At 38.1% G+C, this 21,538-nt stretch overlaps 1 protein-coding gene across 1 annotated transcript in view; it reads right to left on the bottom strand.

Moving 5' to 3' along the window:
- ATP10B (ATPase phospholipid transporting 10B (putative)) overlaps positions 1–21,538 on the bottom strand; it is a 350,924-nt gene that overhangs the window by 111,898 nt on the left and 217,488 nt on the right. The window contains exon 5 of the mRNA XM_047860005.1: positions 939–1,233. Within this exon, the coding sequence (XP_047715961.1) occupies positions 939–1,233 (295 nt within the window). The remainder of the gene's footprint in view (positions 1–938; positions 1,234–21,538) is intronic.

Genomic DNA, 21,538 nt, shown 5'->3' with positions numbered 1-21,538 from the left:
TCCCTATTGTTGGCCTTTATCAACTAAAATGACATTCTCTTTTAGGGTGACCTCGAATTATGGTAAGGGCTCTGAAGCCAGATCCAGCTATATTCAAACTCAAATTGTTTATTAGTTGTGTGACTTTCTGGAGCTTGTTTCAACATGTGTAAAATGGGGCTAGTACTATGTACTTTAAAGGGCTCTTATAAATATTACATAGGATTATATTTGTTACATATGTAATAGAGCATTCTCAGTCATAGTAGTTTCTCAATAAATGACAACTTGTAACGATAATTACAAAATTTAGGATGATATCTAAGTGTATATTTTGCTTTATAATTATAATACAATCTTGCATGTATCATCTCGAAATTATGGCTTACATTTTTAACTTTTCCAAGTGCATCTAGCATCCTTTTGCCACTGTGCCTTTGCACATGAAGGTCTGTTGGCAGGGACATTCTCCTGGCTCCCTTCCTGACTTCTCTCTGTTTTTACTAAGTTAATGCATTCTCTTCTTTCAGATTATTTCAATTGTCACTTATTCCTGGAAGTCTTTCCTGACTTTCTTAACTAGCCCAGATCTCCCTGTTATTTACTCTAACATCACCATATACCTCTTTTTAGAAGTATCTATTTAAATTCTAATTTGACATCAGTTTATATAATTCTTAAACTTAATGTCTGTCTCTTTCATGAGAAAATATAGTCAAGACTATGTTTCTCTTTTCTCCCTCATGTATCTCCAGCAGTGAACACATGGCCTAACACAGTAGAATCTGATATTTATTGAATGAATGAATGAATGAATGAGCAAATGAATGACAAGTCTTTTTAAGGTACATGCATTTGGATATTAAAGGATAGGTAACCTAGAGGGCAGCATCTTTGTTTCAGAAATACTGGCAAATACTTGGTTAAAGCGTGTATCGTTTGGCCAAGTGGTTGTGTACCTATGAAACTGCTCAAAAAGATTCTGAGGCAGGAAAGTGAGAAAGGTGTATTTGGTCGTGCAGATTCTGTTGCCGGAGTATCTCCTGGTGATTTCTGCCCAATCTCGGTGGCACGTGCTGTTGTTGGGGAAGACGACCCGTTGTTGTATCAGGTTGTAGCTTTGCCTCTTCTTCTCTTCAGACAATAGTGGTGTGGCTTCTGATGGAGACTGGGGGAGGCCATCTCTGACTCGCCACTGCCACCGGTGCCAGGATGAGTCCACTGAGAGTGCCATTTCTGGCAGCAAGCTATGGTCTAAAACAGACACATGAAGTTGTTATGGTCAGAAGAAAATATATGGTATATTGGCTCACCCACTTGTTCACCCATCCAACCAAGGTAGATTATGGAATACAATGTGAGGAAAATAGGTTCAATCCCTACAAACCACATGTTTAAGAGTGAGAGACGTAAAGCAAATAATCATATAAATATATAAATAATATACAACTAACACTGTGACAAGTACCATGAAAGCATTTAAGGCTGGGGGGAGGGTGCAGATGACCTTGTTGGGCCTATCAGGAAAAGTATGGTCCTGTGGGCTATGACACCAGAGGTCAGAATGCTATCTGTGGCTTGTTCCTAATGCTGAACTGTCTGTTTACCTTCCCGGTCTTCAGTTTCCTCACTGTAATATGAGGAAAACTAGTCTTATTCTACTTTTTCACCAGCTTTTTGTAAGGAATGAAATTGATAGTATATAAAGTATGTCTTAAAGGGAAAGGTGTTCCCTAGCTATAAAATTTTCAGGTACTGGGTACTGATATTTTGAAGAACCTCATTTGTGATCAGAACCTCATAGAAGAGTAATAGGTAGTACAAAGGAGATAGTTTTTTTCCTAGAAAACTTTGGCCTGAGGTGACTGGGCTGTATAGAATGTTGTTCCATGAACACCGCCTGTTTTGTTTTTTTTTTCTTTTAAATGTGTTGATTGGGGGTGAGGGTGGGAAACCCCTTCCTTCCTTTCCACTCGATTTAGTGGTTTCTGAAACTGAGCACTTATTCAGATGATCCTCCTAGATGATGGACGAATGCTGTGTTATTTAGGATATTCCTGTTCCTGAGCTCTTTTAATGGAACCTATAAGCAAAACTTTAAGCTTCCCTCTAGCAATTCTTACTTAAAGACCACGAAGGATATTATTGAGACATACTTTGAAAGGTTAGAAGTTGTATATAATGGTGCTTCTCACCTACTAGGCTCACAGGATGATTTTCTTTTGAATAAATGGATGAGTAAACATCAGATATTATTAATCTTACTATGAGAAATTCCACCTGTCATTGAAAATGTTCCATTTTAAAGGAGAAAAAGTTCCATTTCTAGTTTAAATGATAATATTTTACTTTCCTGATGCCCATATGATCGGACCCTTATCATAATTCTCCTCATGACTTTAATCAATCCAAATGATTTTCAATCCACAGGAGCTCTTCAGAGTCTTAAGTGAATCCTTGTAGCAAGCATGAAAAAATAAATGCAATTACTGATGCCCATTATTATGTGACCAAAAGCAATATTATGACATATGGTAAGCCAGAAATAATATTGTATATCTTCTTTCTCATTTTAAAAAATGTCCCTTTCATGGATTTTTTTATTATTATAAAAGAAAAGGAAATGAAAAGATAATTCATGAATAGAGTTGAAAATGCAAATGAGAAATCTTGCAGTGGCTAATGCCATACATAACAGACTTCTCTCAATTTTAGGTTATAAGAACTTCAAAAAAGAAGATTGGGTTGATATGGGAGATGGAGGTATTTTTGGTGGGGTGGTTTAAAAAGTTCATTTATTGTATCATATTCTTTATTTTATTTTAGTTGTCTTTACTTTTCTTAACACTGTAAAATAAGTTTTCTTAAAAATAAAGCACACGCAAAATGGATGCCAAACTAGTAGATGTAAGTTTGATGGGGAACTGAATGTTTCCATAGTTTCAAAGTATCTTTCTCCCAAATCATTAATTACAATGGCCAAAAAAAAAAATCACTTTGCAGTGAAGTAACATGGCAGATACCACCTTACCCCAGAGATCAAAGCAGTATCACTAATATGGTATAACTTGACATTCTGTGCCTCCTGATATGATGTACCAAGGACATGGCATCATTTCTGTTATCACAAGGAAATATTGAAAAACTTCAAACTGGGGATTATTTTACAAAATAACTAGCTTATGTTTTTCAAGTGTCAAAGATCAAAGAAAGGCAGAGGAAATATTTATGATTAAAAGAGACTAAAAAGATATGACAAGTAAATGGATCCATCTTGGATTGGATCCTGGATTGGGGGAGATAAAGTAGGTATAAGGCACATAATAGGACAATGCATAAAATTTAAAACTGAACTGAAGATTAGTAATAATATTTCAATAATGTGAAAATTCTCCATTATAATAATTACATTGTGGTTATGTAAGAAAATGTTTTTGTTCCTAGGACGTCCATCCTAAAGTAGTTATGAGCAAAGGGGCAAGATGTTTCAATGGTTTAGAAAATAATGTACATGTTTGTATATATGTGTGTGTATACATATGTACACATACACACTTAGGTAGGTAGGAAGGTTGTGCGAGGGTGTTCCAGGTAGAAGAACCGGCTCTGGAAACAAAGTTCATAGGAGTGTCCTATAGGATACATGAAGTGAGGGACAAAGAACAGTCAAAGTTGAGGATGGAGGCACAGACAAGGACCAGATGGCCTGTTAAGGCTATTTATTATGTTCAGAGTATAAAGGAGTCCTGAAGAGTTTTAGGCAGTGAAACAACATGACCACAGCTGTGGATCCCACGCTTTGTTCTGGTGGAAGCACACAACGATGGACTGGGGAGGGGGGCCAGGAGAGGACAGGAAAGTAGCTCCTTAACCCATTGCTTCCTCTTTCTTCCAAGTAAGCTACTTCTTTCCAAAATTGGAACAGGAAACAAAGGGAGATTGTGCAATCCTTCGATCTGAGGTGTGGTTTATCGCTTTCATAAAGGGAGGGACATGTCTGAAGCATCTCTCCAAGGTCTGGTCACTGATAAAGTCTCTCATTCTAATTTTCTGAAATGGTACCTCCCACTAACAATAAACTTGAAGGTATTCTAGCTTTACTAATTTACACTCAGATCCTTCTGGCATGAAGTAGTAATTCTTTCCAGCACCACTATCATTTGCCCCTGGGCAAAATGTGTTCTAGATGGTAGGGGGGTACATTTTTATTTTTTTTCTTTTTAATTTTTTTTTACATTTATTTATTTTTGAGAGACAGAGAGAGACAGAGCACAAGTGGGGGAGGGGCAGAGAGAGAAGGAGACACAGAATCCGAAGCAGGCTCCAGGCCCTGACCTGTCAGCACAGAGCCCGACACAGGGTTCGAACCCACAAACCGTGAGATCATGACCCGAGCTGAAGTCGGATGCCCAACTGATTGAGCCACCCAGGCGCATTAGGGGGGTGCATTTTTATATGGTGGGCCATTAGCCTAACATACTAAGTACAGTTTATTGACAAATCCTGTTCTTGCTCCCAACTTTCTCCATCTTGCCTGGCCCACATTCCAATTAATCCCATTTCCCTTTTTTATTTTAATGAACCAAGTAAACCCCATTTTTGGCAAATTCTACTTTCACTGTTAGGGGTCAACCAGTCTTTCACTGAGCCAAAAAATACTTGTTGAACTCTTGTTTTGTACCAAGTGAGTAAAGCCTATACATCTATCTCTTTTCTTCTGGAACTTGCACTCTAGTGAGACTGACAGATTATAAATAAACACTCATAGAAATAATGATACAGTTGATCCTTGAACAACATGGCTTTGAACCACATGTGTGTGCTTATATGTGGAATTTTTTCAATGCAGCATAGAACTGTAAATGTATTTTCTCTTTCTTACTATTTTTTAAATATTTTTTTCTCTAGCTTACTTCATTATAAGAATACAGTATATAATACATATACAAATTATGTGCCAATTAACTGTTTATGTTATCCAAAATCTTCCCATAGGTTATTAGTAGTTAAGTTTTTGGAGAGTCAAAAGTTATATGGGGAATTTTGACTGTGTGGGGTCCCTGCACCCCTAACCCCCACACTGTTCAAGGGTCAAGTGTATACTCACCAACTAGGATAAGTGCCACAAAGGAGAACAGGGTACACTGCTATTACATAACAGAAGGATGTGACCTTGTTGCTGAAGAGGTGGGGCTTGAGCTAAGATCAGGATCATCAATGTGAGGTAACTGGATGGGATGTGTGTGTGTGTGTGTGTGTGTGTGTGTGTGTGTGTGTGTGTGTGGTGTTTGTCTGTGTATGTCTGGAAGTAAGTGAGCATTCTAGAAAGAAGCCACATTTGCAAGTGTCCTGTTAGCTCTAGCAAACATTGATTTTAAAAATGGAAAGAAAACTGAAGTAAGGCTAGAAAGCAGTAATAAGTGGTGACTAGAGAATTACTTTACCTAAATGTCCAGTTCTTTAAAAAGTATGTGAGTTGGGGGATGCCTGGCGGGCTGTCAGTTAAGTGTCCGACTCTTGATTTCGGCTCAGGTCATGATCTCATGGTTCACGAGTTTAAGTCCTACATTCAACTCAGTACTGTCAGTGGGACCATGAGAGGGATTCTCTCTCACTCCCTTTCTGTCTGCCCCTCTCCTGCTTGTGCTCTCTCTCTTTCTCAAAATAAGTAAACTTTAAAAATACTATAAAATTAAATGTAATCTATACTTAGATTCTTAATAAATAGTACACTATCTTGATATTAGAATTGATTAGAAGCTAAGAGAGTTTGGCCTTCACTTAACCACAGAGTTTGTAAAGCACTCTATCCTGTGTGCTACAAAATGTGTAAATCTCATAAGATAATTTCCTGTTAGACACCTCGTTAACAAACAATAACCACCTTAGAATAGTCAGGGGTTAGTGTGTCCTTAAATCAATCAATTATGTCAGTTTTCCCCAAATTGTAATCATTCTTGAATCACTGTTCCAATTTCTGCCATACCCAAAGATCATTTGTTTTATTAAGTGCAGTATATTTTAAGTTAAATCACTTAAAAATTTTTAATAATATTTAAAATTTTTTAAATGTTTATTTATTTTGAGAGAGAGAGAAAGACAGAGCATGAACAGGGGAGGGGCAAAGAGAGAGGGAGACACAGAATCTGAAGCAGGATCCAGGCTCTGAGCTGTCAGCACAGAGCCCGACATGGGGCTTGAACCCACAAAGTGTGAGATCATGACCTGAGCTAAAGTCGGACACCCAACCAACTGACCCACCCAGGTGCCCCCATTAATATTTATTTTGTAAAGAGAGAGACAGAGTGTGAGTGGGGGAGGGATAGAGAGGGAGAGAGAGACACAGAATCTCAAGTAGGCTCCAGGCTCTGAGCTGTCAGCACACAACAGCCCGACGCGGGCTTAAACCCACCAACCATGAGATCATGACCTGAGCCAAAGTCGGACGCTTAACTGACTGAGCCACCCAGGCACCCCTCAAATAACTTTTCAAAAGCTTAAATGTTGTCTTTGGCCTCATGTAAAGCAATGATATCTGAAATTAGGGATTTGATACGCATGATTTTTTTTTCATAGGCACTGACATAGACCTACTTCTATTGAAATAAAAACTGTTGGCTCATTATCACAGCTTTGTCCCAGGCCTTGCATATCTCTCTTTGCTATTCTGAGAATGAGGCTCAGAAACATCACCAATTATCCAGAAAGTGTCAGTCATTTTCATTATTGGAGGCTTATATACTAATGCAGGAAAGGCTGCTAACATGTTTTTCAAGGTTTTTGTTTGTTTGTTCATTTCCCACAGAAGTATCAAAACAACAAAGGCAACAGCAACAAAAGGTTTTTCATCTACCCTGAATTAAATAAAAAATCCAGAGAACTCGATTCCTATATATTCCCCAAGCATTCTACTAGATCAAGGAAAGATTTGCAATACAACAATCTTATTACCAATTTTCTATTCATTTTGTTTTTTCCCCACTTAATCTAATTGGATTTGCTTGAGGAAATGGTCATAACTTTTATGTAGTCTTCTAACTATTTTACCCATACCCATTTTACAGATGGAGAAACAAAAAGGGGAATAGAATAATTCCTCTCTAGAACTTTCTTTCTCTCCCTTTCAGAAAAACCTATATTTTTTAGAATCCAAGATGTAATTTTTGGTTCACATTTTAACGTTTTGAACCTAGGATATGTCACATAACTGATATGGTAATAGGTTTGTTTTTTTTCTTTTTAGCCTCACAATATATTATTAAATTCATGACATTTTAGATTCAAGGGAATATGTTTAGTTGCAGGCTAGAAAACAGAAATCACAATTTGAAAAGCCCTCACTAAGCTTTCCAGTTCTGGAACCTGCTGGGGAAAGTTTGGTAAGGCCTTCTTGGGAAATGAATGACCCAAGAGGAGACATTCTTCAATGCAATTCAGATAGGCTAGAAGCCTTGAAGATGGCTGAACATCAGAGCCTTCATTTGTCTTGTGCAGCTATGGGATTCTACATATAGCTGCTGAGTGCAATCAGTTCTTACAAGCACCAGAAAGTGCTCTGTCCTTCCCAATGGGAAGAGCAGGAGCTGTGATTTGCCTCATTCACAGGCTACAAAATGTGTCCTATAATTAGGATGCCAGATGCTGACTTCCTCCAGAGAGAAATATTGAATAAGAAATGTGTCTGCAGGCCCTTGCACAGGGTGGGGTGGGGATTGTGGCTTTTGGAGGCTGGTGAGAATGGGCACCAGTGTGGAAGGGGAAGGCAGAGTGAAAAGAAAATAGGAATCACCTTAAGTAAAATTAACTGAAGGATGTACTTCTGTAGAAGGTAATAAAAACACGTGACAAATGAAATCCTATAGAACAGGTCTTTGTAGGAATGATCAAAGGGTAGATCTTTATAGAACTCAGACATCAATGGCGTACCACACTCAGTCTCCATCGCTAGTCTTTTTTGTGAATGCTGTTTACCCTGATTTTTTCTTAGCACCATGGTCCATGAGAGCCTTAATCTAACAGATTTTCAAGGACAATGATTTTGTTTCTTTAAAATTTTTTTTTAAATGTTTATTTATTTTTGATACAGAGTGAGAGACAGAGTGCAATTGGGGGAAGGGCAGACAGAGGGTGGCATAGAATCTGAAGTGGGCTCCAGGCTCTGAGCTGCCAGCACAGAGCCCCACATGGAGCCTGAACTCACAAACCGTGAAATCATGACCCAAGCCAAAGTTGGACGCCCAACCAACTGAGCCACTCAGGCACCCCATGATTTTGTTTCTTAGACAACAAGAAAGATCTGTGGTCTGCTATGCTATACTCCATTACTCCCCAGTTTTTTTGGAGTTTAGGGCATCACCAGGCACCCAGCAAGCTGGTCTCCCATTAAGTATATCTGGAGCTCAGGCCTCACTCATGAGTTTTGGACAAGAGTATCCCAGTGCTTCTTTGCCATCTTCATTTCTTTTCTAGGTGTCTTTGGTCCAGTAGCCCCCATTCCTACGAATAGCATCTCCCTTTACCTGAATGACCTGGAACTCATCTTTGATTTTTCCTTCATTTGCTACAGTCAATCTATTTTTAAGTTCTATCCATTTTTACTTTCTAAATATTTTTCAAACCCATCTGTTTATCAACATTTCTCCTGCTTCCAGTCTAATAAAAGACATCACTGTGTCTTGTATGGACCACTACACAGACCTCCATCAGGGTCCTGCATCCTCACTTGCTCCTGTTCCAACCTAGTTTTCTCATGACAGCCAGTGTTGTTTTTCTCAAGTGCAAATCATATCATGTCAGGTCTCTTCTTAATGCTCTCGATGATTATGTTTGCTTTTGTATAAAACCCAGCCTTCTCACCATGGCCTACATTATACTTCATGTGACCCAGCTTGTACCTACCTCTTTTCTTCTTACTCAACTATTCTCAAACACTCCAAGCTTTCTCTCTTTCTCCTCTTCCCTCCCCATCCCTACATGAGAATCTGGGCACTTGGTAGTTCCTCTCCCTTGAGGGTCCTTCCTTCACATTTTGCCTACCATATTAGTCAGGTTAGGCCATGGGCCAGGCTATGAGACAAAGTCCCAAATCTCAGTGACTTTGCACAACCTATGAAGAGTTTGCAGTTCCAAATAACTCTCCTCAATCCAACGTTTCAGGGGTCCAGCCTTCCTCTGCATCACAGTCTCAACATGTGTCTTTAAATAGAGCCATAACAGTATGCAGAAGTGAGCTACATCACTTTGCTTCAGTAAAATGGTGACAATTAGCTACATTGTCTAATCTTGGCAATAAGAGAGGCTGACTATGTAGGGAACACATAGAATCTTTGGTAAGCACTGGTGTCATTTCCAGGTCCCAGATTAAATGACATTTTTTCACAGAGTGGGTATAGGATTAATCCACTGAGGGCTACTAAGGCAATGTGCCAGCATGGCCATAGGCTATGGTAAGACCTGTCATTGTTTCCTGTAAGCTAAGGAAAGGGATTCTACACTTTCTAAACACTCTGACACCTTCTATTTGGGTGTTCTCCTTCAAATTTGAAGCCAAGAGAGTGACCCCTAAACTCTGGCCCTCAGATGCTGCCCTGAGTTAGGCTGCTGATAGTGAGATGTTAGTGAATTCATACATGCTCCTGGCATAGTCTGTAGATAGAACACATCATGTGCTGCAGTCACATGTGAGACAGTACTTTAAGTTTTAATTTTAATTCCAGTTACTTAACATACAGTGTTATAATAGTTTCAGGTATACAATATAGTAATTAAACACTTCCATACATTACCTTGTGCTCATCATGACAGGTGCACTCATCAGTCCCCATCACCTATTTAACCCATTCCCTCACCTGCCTCCCTTCTCAAAGCTGTCAGTTTGTTCTCCATAATTAAAAGTGATTCTTGCTTTGTCTCTCTCTCTGTTTCTCTAATTTTTCCCCTTTGCTTGTTTGTTTGGTTTCTTAAATTCCACATATGAGTGAAATTATATGGTATTTGGCTTTCTCTGACTGATTTATTTTGCTTAGCATTATACTTTATAGTTCCATCCATGCCATTGCAAATGTAAGCCACTGCTTTTAAGTGTAGCAGATATGGTTGAGATGTATATATTGCAAATTTGTTTAAAGGCATTACTGATTTCATGGTAAGCTTTTGCTATTATGTATTTTCTCAATCCATGATACTAAAATTATACCAACTCTTAGGTATAGGTTATGAAAATATTTTATGAAAAAAGAGGTCTTCGGGCTCTGAAAGGTTGGAAACACCGGTGTAGCAGAGGGAACATGAAACTGAATACAGGGTATTTAGCTAAGGGCAGAGAGAAAGTTCCCTAATGCATATTTCCCACCCCAACAAAATGGTTGGAGAGATGAAGTATATACACAGGAAAGGTAATGGACAGGGTATGAACAGGGAATTGAATAAACATAGACACTTTGGAAGTTGTCAAAGATAGAAGAAAATATGGGTGACTGGGGAGGACAAGGCAAGCTTCCTGGAGAAGCAGAAGTGGTCTATTAGTGAATAAGAAAGCTTGGGTATCCAGAAGCAGGGATAAGTCCAGAATGTGCAAGAAGAGGCAAGTGAGAAGCTCTGTCTCTTATTCCCACTTCTCGGATCTACTGAGTTAGGCACTCTAGGGGTGGGGTGGGAAATATGTACTCTTAACCAGCTCCCAGATCATTGTAAAGTAGTGACTTCCAAAGAACAAACATGGAGAGACCCTGCCTTATGCACTCACATATCTTCCCTCCATTGAAATCTACCTTTAACCATTTTCTTTCCTCTGTTACAGGCCTGATTTCCCAAGTATCTTCTTAATAAAGGCAAAAGATCTTGGGAAATAAAAAGACAATGTGGGCAATCTTTTCTTTGTAAGAGGCAGGCAAAATGAGATGCATAATTTCATTTTTTATATCCCTTCAGGCAGAAATGTGATTTCACTTAAAAGTTGTTTTATAGATTCTTTTGGTTTACTTTACTGACAAAATAATTAAGTTGGGTCTAATTAAAAGTGAACAAATTGCTTGCACAAGCTGAATAAATCAGTGCTGAGCTGAAGGGTGAAGAAAGTTGTTCAAAGTCTGCAGGGCTGAAAGCAATTAAAAGACAATAGTGACACTGACAGGCTCAGTTCACCTCACTCCAAACATATGCATGATTATGTGAGTTACATGCTCACTAATACCTCCGGGAAAGATGGAGGTGAGGCAGGCAGCAAGTGAGAAGGAAGTGGGAAATTTGGGAGAAGCTTTGTCAAGGTCAAATGGACTAGACACCTGGCTTAGTGCAAAGCAATTGCACCAGATTTGTAAAATGGGGTAAGAAAAACTGATATTTTAGCAGGTGCCTCCAGAGTTTCCTTAGGAAGGGAATATAGGCTGATTAGCACTTGGGATGAAAAGTAAGGGAACACAAATTAAGGGGAAGAAGAAAAGGGAGAGGGAAAGGAGGAGAGAATTAGCTGGCAAGAGCACAAGAAATAGTGATTAAGATGGCAGCAGATTCTTGCTTGTGTTGTCAGAAAAGGGTAGAGGGATTTTTTGAGATCTACTTTCTTAGCAACTTTTAAATATATAATACCTGTTATTAACTATAGTCATATGTTGTATGTTACATCCCCAGGACTTATTTATTTTATAACTGAAAGTTCATACATTTTGACCCCCTTCACCTATTTCACCCATCCCTACACCCCCACCTCTGGGAACCACCAATCTGTCCTCTATTTCTATGAGCACATTTTTTTAAATTTTGCTTTTTAGATTCCACATATAAGTGAGATTACTCTATATTTGTTTACCTCTGATTTATTTCACTTAGCATAAAGCCCTTAAGATCCACCACACGTGGTTGCAAATGACAAGACTTCCTTCTATTTTATGACCAAATAATATTCCATTGTATATATGAGACTTTTTTTTAAAGGTCAGATATGTACTAATATATGTCTGATATTGAAATATGATATATGTTCTTTTCATGTTACTTTAAAATTGTTTGTAAAACCTCACAATGCTGAATGGACTTTTATAAATGGTAACCTTTGATTAGAAGTCTAGAAGTCAAGAAGGAGTTGCTCCCATATTTGGCTCAATGTCAAGGGGAGAAGCTTAAAGAAGAGGCACAAGAAAGAGTGGAGAACAAGAAACTTAGCAAATACTAGAAATCAGAACTAGAGATTATGAGGAGAAACGTAAGTCCCATAAAAATTCACAGAAATTTGGGAGGCATGTAGTGGCATAGGGTTTTTCATTTTTCAAGTTCATCTAATTTGGATTTTAAAGGGAAGGGTAAGCCAAGCCAGGCTGACAACTGGTTTATACATCCCACTAACCAGCTGTGTGACCAGGAGCAAGGCTCTCTGGGCCTTAGTTCCTTCCACTATGAATGAGGGAATTGGAGCAGGTTATCACTCAGGCCCATGTGTGTCTCTAACACTTTTGCTTCAGGTTTAATTCCCACCCTGACTTTTCAGAAGTCAAGGAGATGAGTGGCACTCATGAGGGACTTTGCCAGAGAGAAGACTATTTCCTCCCCAGGTGATAGCCTATCCATAAAAAGGAAGATCTCAAGCACATAGTTGCTAAGTGACTGATCCTTTCTTTTCAGAAATAGAGGCTTTTTTGTAGATCTGTTTTGGCTGAGTTTTTTTTTTTCATCCATGCTTTGGGCTGAACATTCTCATATTTCCAAAGAAATAAGTGAATCCTCTCATATTTATTATTTCTTCTCTCTTACCAAATTAATATAGTAATGACAAGGTTCTCAAAAGGCCTCCATGTGTTCCAAACTTCTATTCACAATATAAGGAGGAGTTTCAAGGAAGATCCAATTGTTCTACTGGACATCAGCATCTGGACTTCTCTTAAGAATCTCAAGCTCAGTTTGCTTCCAAAGAGACTCATTATCTTTACTCCTATACTTGCTATTTGACCCCAGTTCTTATCTCATGGAACGGTGATGCTACCCCTTCAGCTACCCTTTTGATTTCTCTCTCATCCAATGTATCCAATCAACTACCATGTCCTGTTGATTCTAACCTATACACATTCTATCAGTTCTGTCCACTCACCTCTGGGCTCATTGCCACTACACATCAGTCTAAGCCACTCTCATCTCTTGCCTCAATTACTTGAACAGTTTCATAGTTTGTCCCTCTCCAAATTTGCTCCTCTCTAATCTGTTTTCACAAAATGAAATAAAAAAGATATCATCAAATTGTGAATCCATTCATCTCATTGCCTTGCTCAAAAACCCTTCCAAGCTTTCAAAATAGAATAAGGAACAAAACTTTAACATGATTTACAAGTCCTTCCCTCCATGAACTAGATACAGCTCCTCTTTTGTTTATCTCTTTCATGATCTATCTAGTCATAGGAAACTATTTTATTTACTTTTGTGTCTCTCTTTCACCATCACAACCAATACCAGCAGCATTCTCTACTCCTCACCCCCAAAGCCTAGCTAATTTCCATTCATTTTTATGACTTAGATGTTCCCTCCCCCAGAAAACCTTCCTTGGTCTGGAAGTATGATTGAGGGGTTAATAATGTGCTTCATAGTACTCTGTCCTTATCCCATTTTAGCTCTTAGTTCTGTGTATTGAGCCTATGTGCTTCTCTAGGTTGAAGGCTTCTATAGGGCAGTCATCACTCTATCCTCCAGGTCTCTTGGGAAAGTCACTATTTTAACCCCCCAGTGTCTCCTGAAAGCAGTGACCACTCTCTCCCTCCAGCGAATTCTGGGAGCAGTCACTACTCTTCCCCAGGGCTTGGCCAGTTCAGTCATCACTTTACTCCAGCACCTCCTAGGAACCATCAGCACTTTACACCTCCTTCCCCACTCAGTACAATGATAGGCACCAAGAGGTATCTGATTTCTTTGATGAATAAAAAAAAATGTTTTTCAATATTATCTTTAAAAATTTCAAGGAACCTCAACGCTATTATTCCATTTTACCCTCCACACAATCTGTTGAGGTATTATGGTGGTTTTCTCCTGACATAGGCATTAAGTTCCTCAATATACCTACTTAGAAGGATCTGTGGTTAAGGAACTCAAGAGCTCATTGCAGAAGTTCTCTTTGTGACTAAGTTTTGAGAATATAATAAAAAATATTTTGAACCAGACTATTAAGGTAGCATACTACATAATTTTAATATAAATGGAATTTATCCTTTTAAAAAATAAGTATTGCACAGTTTCACTCACAATCTTCTCCCTAGAACTTTGTAATGCTTGTCTCCCCTAACATAAGAAACTTGAAATTAATTTTGTTTGCAGTGCACATCTGTTATGAAGCATAAGAACAAAATTGTTCTGATTTATGAAGAAGGGTTTTTGACTTTGGGCTTCTTAGATCTCAGTGATTCTGACTGGATCTTTGAGATGGACAAATTATTCGGGAAGTGTTTCTGAAACTCCCTTCCCATGACACAGGATTACATGTCCTTAACTGCTCAGGAGCTTTTCTGACTAAAGTACTTGTAAAAGGATGCTCTTAGAGCTCTTAGCAAAAGCTCTTCCTGCAGTTCTAAAATCACAATTCCTGTGCTTTCAATATTCTTTATCTTTCAATATTATCTCATGCAAATATTTACTTCTGATACACTGTCCTTATGTATTACTAAATCTTTAGTTCCTTATTTTCTTAGAAATGACTTGATATTTGCACATAGTGGAACTGTATTGTTTAGGTCAGTTGGAAGATTGCAGAATTAAATTTGTTTATACTGAATTTTCATATTTGGTGAAATTGTAGCTTGGAGGGTATGGCTGCGAATAATTCTGAATTTTTCCATGTTTAGAGATTGATCTGATGTATCTTTTACTCTGGAATAACAAAATTGATGAAGAAAGGTTAGGTGACTTGCTTAAGGTCACAAAGGTAATTAGAAGCAGAACTGTCAGTTTCCTAATGCACAGACTGGACAGCTTGGCTTTGGGTTTTTCTACCTCAATGTGAGCCATTTGTGTTTGCTCCTAAAACTTTAGACGTCTGTGATTGCCCTGGATGATTCATTTAAAAATAAACTTTTGATTTTAGAATAAATTTAGGCTTACAGAAAACTTGCAAAAGATAGTACAGAGAGTTCTTTTACCTGACATTCTCTTAATCTTACAGAATCAGGATACATTTATCAAAATAAGAAGCTAACATTGATACAGTACTATTAACTAATTTACAGACTTTGTGTTTCACCTGGGCATTTAAAAAATTTCTCAAATTAGAGAACATTTCAAATTAGATAACAGCACAGATCCTGACCGCAGTGCCACAATGATATTTGGTTATTGGTATCAAGAAATTCAATTGGTCAAAGGTTTGTTTATGGATCGTTCATTTGTTTTAATATTCCTTTATCCCTACCTGAAATAATACTAAGTGACTTTCTGCTGTGAGCCACACTACTTCTAGCTCTCCCACTATGAGTAGGACCCTTGAGCTGGTATGGACATGCAGGAGTCTGGCACTTCAGGGCAGAAAACCTGGACTCTCCAGGATAGTGTATCATAACATTTTTGCCTCATTTGAGATTCTTAAAGGCTCCCTGGTTGTCATAAGACTCATTAAACTTCAAGCAAGAATATGTCTGGACAGAGACTTTGCATTGGCATGTGACAACACATAAACTTTATTGCATAAACTTTTTCGTTTATTGCAATATGCATATTTTATCTTCAGGATAGGGGCAAATAGATCCATGTATAGCTTTCTGAAGAACAATACACCATACATGTTCATCTGTTTCCTATAGGAAAGAGGTTTATCAAAGTTGGAGGTGCGGAAGGAGGTAAGATTGTGAAGGAGAACATGACTGTAGTCTCCTATGACAAAACCACAGACCTGTAAACCCAGAGACAGAAGACACACACACACACACACACACACACACACACACACACACACACACACAAATGGAAAAAAAAAAGTAGGGAAACAAGTGTCATCACTTAAATACTCTTATGGCTAAAATGGCAGAGGCTCATGGAAATGTGGAGAAGCAGCATAGTGATAAATCAATCTGTCACCACAAGCTTGAAGGAGAAGGACAAGAGTGATGTCCCCTTGACTGGACTGTTTGATGAGGGTTAGGAGTTCCCACCCCTTTAGGAATCTTTCCTTTCTGAAGACTTAGTCCCTGAGACTCAATTCTTCTCTCTTCATTAAACCTCAATCCTTGGCGAGAGAACCTGGATGTTTAGAAAAAAAACATTGGGCCTTGCTTTTTGTGTTCCTGTCTGATTGACTGTGATTGAGTCTGCTGAGGAGATCTGCTGACATTTCCTGGTACCCAGGGGGGTTGGCAACCATTTAAACATCTTTAGGGTGTTTCAGGGTTTTTAAAATTTTATATATAAGACACAATTAGAATTCTTTCTAGGATACTTTCTTTGGCTTATTATTCTGATATAGGAAATTTAGAAAAAAGCAAATTAACACATGTAGGTAGCTATACTCACCTTCCCTCCCACCCCCTAATCACTTCATTCTGTCCTTTCATGAAGGAGCCAAGGAGATAACATCCCTTGGTGAGTGGATAATTTATTTCCAATTTTCTCAATCTTTTTAGAGTCATGCACGTAGAGATTTGGTGACCAATAAAGACCAATATAATGGTCTTTGTCACAAGGGCTTCATACTATCCAGGCTATAAATATTGTCTAGGCACCTATCTTTTCCTCTAGGCTATTAGAAAGACAAATGGCTTTGCTGTCCAGCAAGTGGGGGAGGGGGACTGTTGAGTACAACATCATAAAGAGTAGGCTTTGATGGTGGCAGAATGAGTGTGTGGATTTTAGAACCTGAAACACCATGTATATGTATATTGAGATGAGAGGTAAAAGGCAAGTTTGAGTTAAATCTATTTCTCCCTTCTGCTGTGTTCCTGTGGCACTGAGACTTGTCCTACATAGTGTTGGAAGAGCTGTCTGAACAGGGGAAAATCCATCCTATGATTTGATTTATCTGCACGATGCCAACAAACCAAGGTTCCTGAATTATCTCATGGATTAAAGACCCCTTGGAGACAGATTCAGACAGTGCGTATTGGCACCAAAATAGCAAATAGACAAATGATACACACCAGAGAGCTGGGCAACAGACTTATGTACATATGGGGACTTGATACGTGACAGATGTGGCCTTACAAATCAGTGCAGACAGACTACTCAGTCAGTAGTGCTGAGATAATCGTTAACTCATATAGCAACAACAACAACAAATTTCTACTGTACACTGCATGCAAAAAATAAGTTCCGGGTACAGTAAAAACCTCCATCCCAGGGAGGGAGCATTTAAAACAAAATATAGGAGAAAATCCTTATGACCTTGTGGTAGGGAGGGAACTCATAAGGCAAAGATATCAATAATTAAAGGTTGACAAATTGACTACATTAAATTTTCTGTGCCCTGGGGTTCCTGGGTGGCTCAATTGGTTAAGTGTCTGACTTTAGCTCACGTCATGATCTCACAGTTCATAAGTTTGAGCCCTGTGTTGGGCTCTGTGCTGACAGCTCAGAGCCTGGAGCCTGCTTCAGATTCTGTGTCATCTTCTCTCTCTGTTCCTGCCCCACTCTCTCTCTCTCAAAAATAAATAAAGATTAAAAAAAAATTTAAATTTCCTGTGCCCTAAAGATTGTAGAAAGGCAAGTTGCAGATGGGGAGATGTTTGTGACACTATTACATGTACAAATTCAAAAAGAAAAGATAAACAACCCAGGGGAAAAATAAGAAATGATAGGAACAGGATGTTATCCGATGAGGAAACCCAAATGGCTTAAATCACATGAAATTATTTCCAGCTTTATTGGTGGTCAAGGAAAAGCAAAGAAAAACAACAACAAAGTGATACCTTTCTAGGTCGTTAGACTGGCAAAAAATAATCCTAATTACATCCAGATTTTCAAAGATAAAATGCAATGAGCACTTTCTTATACAAATTGTTACAACCACTTTGGAAAGCAATTTAGCTTTATCAAGCCAGGCTGAAAGTGCACATGCCCCTAGACTCAGCATTTCTACTTCTGGGTAGGTATCCTGGAAAAATTTGCACATACGTATTCAGAAATTCAGGAAATGTATTCAGAAATGTTCAATGTATCATTGTTTAGTAAAAGTTAAAAACTGGAAACAACTTAAATACACATCAAACATAAAATGAAAAAATAAATTATAGCATGTTTACAAAATGGAATGTTATGTGGCACTTAAAATTGAACTATACCATCATGGATAAATAGCAAAATAATAGTTAATAATTCTCTATAGGTTTAAGAATTTTCCTATAGGTAGTACTGTTAGCACTTTGCATGTAAATCTGAACTCATTTAATTCTCTTGATAATCTTCTGACAGTGGTACTATTATCATCCCCATTTTATTTTTAAAAAAAAATTTTTTTTCAACGTTTATTTATTTTTGGGACAGAGAGAGACAGAGCATGAACGGGGGAGGGGCAGAGAGAGAGGGAGACACTATCATCCCCATTTTATAGATGAGCAAACCAAGTACAGAAAAATGTAAGTAATTACCCCCAAGCCTCATAGCTGTCAGTGACAGAGTTGGGCTGTAAATCAGCTAATTTTAGAATTGGTGATTTAAACACTGTACCTGTCTTATAAAATAAATTCAGAATGCTGAGCAACAAAAATATTATGTTGAGCAAAAAATTTAATTTGGAAGATGATTCATACAGTACAATTGTCTATTATTTCAGGTAAGTTTCAACTACATTTAACAACAAAAAGTGCCTTGAACAAGATATTTGTTTATAACACAAAATGAGTCTAGAGGTGGGTAGTCCAAGGCTGATACAGAGGCTCCAAGGTCATGAGGGACTCAGACCTGTCTGCTCCACCATCCTGAGCACTGGTTTCTGACCTTAGGGTGATCTCCTGAACCAAAGAGCTACTGGAGTTTCATCCGCCAGTTATGCTCCAAGTAGGAAGGAAAAAGGAGGAAGAGCAAAAGGTACACCTGTCAGCTGAGTCACTTTAAAGGGTTACCCCAGAAGCCCTGCCCAATGACCTTTGCTTTCATCTCCCCAGCTATCCCTGTAGCTGTGAGAGAAGGTGGGAAAAGTAGGCCTTTAATAGGGAGCATTGTTGCCCAGAATATGCTACATGTTCTATAAAGAAGAAAAGTAAATACTGAGTAGGTCAACTAATAAACAAATATTCAGTAGGAAACTAAGAGTTTCTATCATAGGCACCATTTATACAAGGCTTAAAAGAATACTATATATTGTTTATGAATTTATATTCATACTTATTATGGTAGGAAAACATGTATGGGAATAATATCACATTTAGGACAATAGTTATATTTAGAGAAGGAGGGACGATGAGGCACTAGAGAGGGATACACAATAAACTTCAACTATATCTCTAATCTTTAAAAAAAACTCTAAAGCAAAAATGAGATAATATTAAAATTTGATAAGTTGGGTGGAAGATAAGACCTGATGTGTCATTTGGGGGGTATATGTGTGTTTTCTAGGATCTCTTCTTCTTTTGTGTAGTTCATTCACTGTCTTTTTTTCACTTGTCAAAGAAAAAAATTTGAAGAGAGGAGCTCTGAGGAGTTGTTAGACATGGAAGGCTTTTATGGGAAGGAGGGTGGGGCAAGAAAGTTATTAGCAAAATTTTAAAAAGAATTGTTCCAAGAAAGGCCACTTTCCTTTAGGGGGAAGGGCAGAGGTCTTAGGTGGTTTACACATTTTCCTTTGGGAATGCAGAGGGCCTATGTGGCAAATACCTTAATGATGCTGATCAGAAAATTCCTCACTTACCTAGTTAACACTACATTGAAATTAGGATTGGTATTAAGCCCTGGTTTGGTGACATGGTCTAAGTGACACCATTTTGGGCCTGCGGTTTTCTTTTTGACACTCTCGAAGAGAACTGCCTCCCCTCTTGAAAACTTAAGCCCTTACTGGACTTAAGATAGTTTGTTCCAAAGTGCAGCATTTTTGGAATGCCTGCTTTAACAGGAGTAAATTATTTACTTATCAGTTCCTTATCAGTAACAGATATTTACTTATCAAATGTGAAGCACTGTAAAACCCTCTCAAGGAACTGGGTACTTATGACTACTCAATATGCTTCAGCTGTAACTCCTAACCTAATGGTTTTCTACAGGCAAATCTAGTTGATATAATCAAAGCCCTTATTTCCATAGGATAGATGTTATGAATTAGTATTACCCTATGGAAACTTTGTATACCATAGAAACCCAACACTAATCATGAAAATAAATGATGGGGAAAACCCCTCAAATATGTGCTTTTACAAATATTTATTAAGAAGCTAAAATCAGTCCAGATGCTTTCCTTCTGTTTTTATTTTTTAGAATAGTTTGAGAAGGATAGGTATTAACTCTGCTTTAAATGGCTGGTAGAATTCCCCTGGGAAGACATCTGACCCAGGACTCTTATTGGTTGGGAGATTTTTGGCAACTGATTCAATTTTTTCACTGGTTATTGGTCTGTTCACATTTTCTATTTCTTCCCATTTGAGTTTTGGTAGTGTGTGGGTGTCTAGGAATTTGTCCATTTCCTTCAGGTTGTCCAGTTTGTTGGCATATAATTTTTCATAGTATTCTGTAATAATTGTTTGTATTTCTGTAATGTTGGTTGTGACATGTCCTCTTTCATTTGTGATTTTATCCATTTGGGTCTTCTCTCTTTTCTTTTTGAGAAGTCTGGATAGGGGTTTATCAATTTTGTTTATTTTTTCAAAAATATGGCTCTTAGATTCATTGATCTGTTCTGCTGTTTTGGCAATGAAATCCTGCCATTTTCAACAATGTGGATGGAACTGGAGGGTTATTATACCAATGAAATAGTCAGAGAAAGACATATCGTATGTTTTCACTCATATGTGGACCTTGAGAAACTTAATAGGAGACCATAGGGGAAGGGAAGGGGTAAAAATAGTTTCAAACAGAGAAGGAGGTAAACCATAAGAGACTCTTAAATACAGAGAACAAACTGAGGGTTGATGGGTGGGAGGAGTTGGGGGAGGGGGGAAATGGGGGAAATGGACGAAATGGGAAATGGGTATCGAGGAGGGCACTTGTTGGGATGAGCACTGAGGTGTTGTATGTAAGTGATGAATCACAGGAATCTACGTCCCAAACCAAGAGCACACTGTATACACTACACTGTATGTTAGCTAGCTTGATAATAAATTATATATATAAAAAATTAAAGTAAAATTTTGATATTTTGCTAAAAAAAGAGGTGAAAATCAAATAGTGAATATAAAGTCTACCTCGTATTTCCTTTCTTTTTTTAAAAAAGACTTGACAAAAATCTGAGTGCAATGAAGGTTGAAATGAAAATGCTGGCTTCCTATCTTGGCCAATATCTCTCTAACAAGCTTCTTAAGCAATCTTCTTTGCTTCAGAGTCCTTTGAACTGAATTTAAATTAAAGTCAACCTCCTAAACTTTTCTTATGAGTCAGTATGCCTGAAAACCTCTGCAATCAGGCTTTGACCAGGAAATCTGGATCTTGCTTTGTGATGTAAAATACTCTGCAATTGCTAGCC

Source organism: Prionailurus viverrinus, chromosome A1 (assembly GCF_022837055.1).
Source record: "Prionailurus viverrinus isolate Anna chromosome A1, UM_Priviv_1.0, whole genome shotgun sequence".
In the NCBI taxonomy this organism is placed as follows: Eukaryota; Metazoa; Chordata; class Mammalia; order Carnivora; family Felidae; genus Prionailurus; species Prionailurus viverrinus.
Note: the sequence above shows the minus strand (reverse complement) of the source record. Positions and strands in the feature narration are given on the sequence as shown.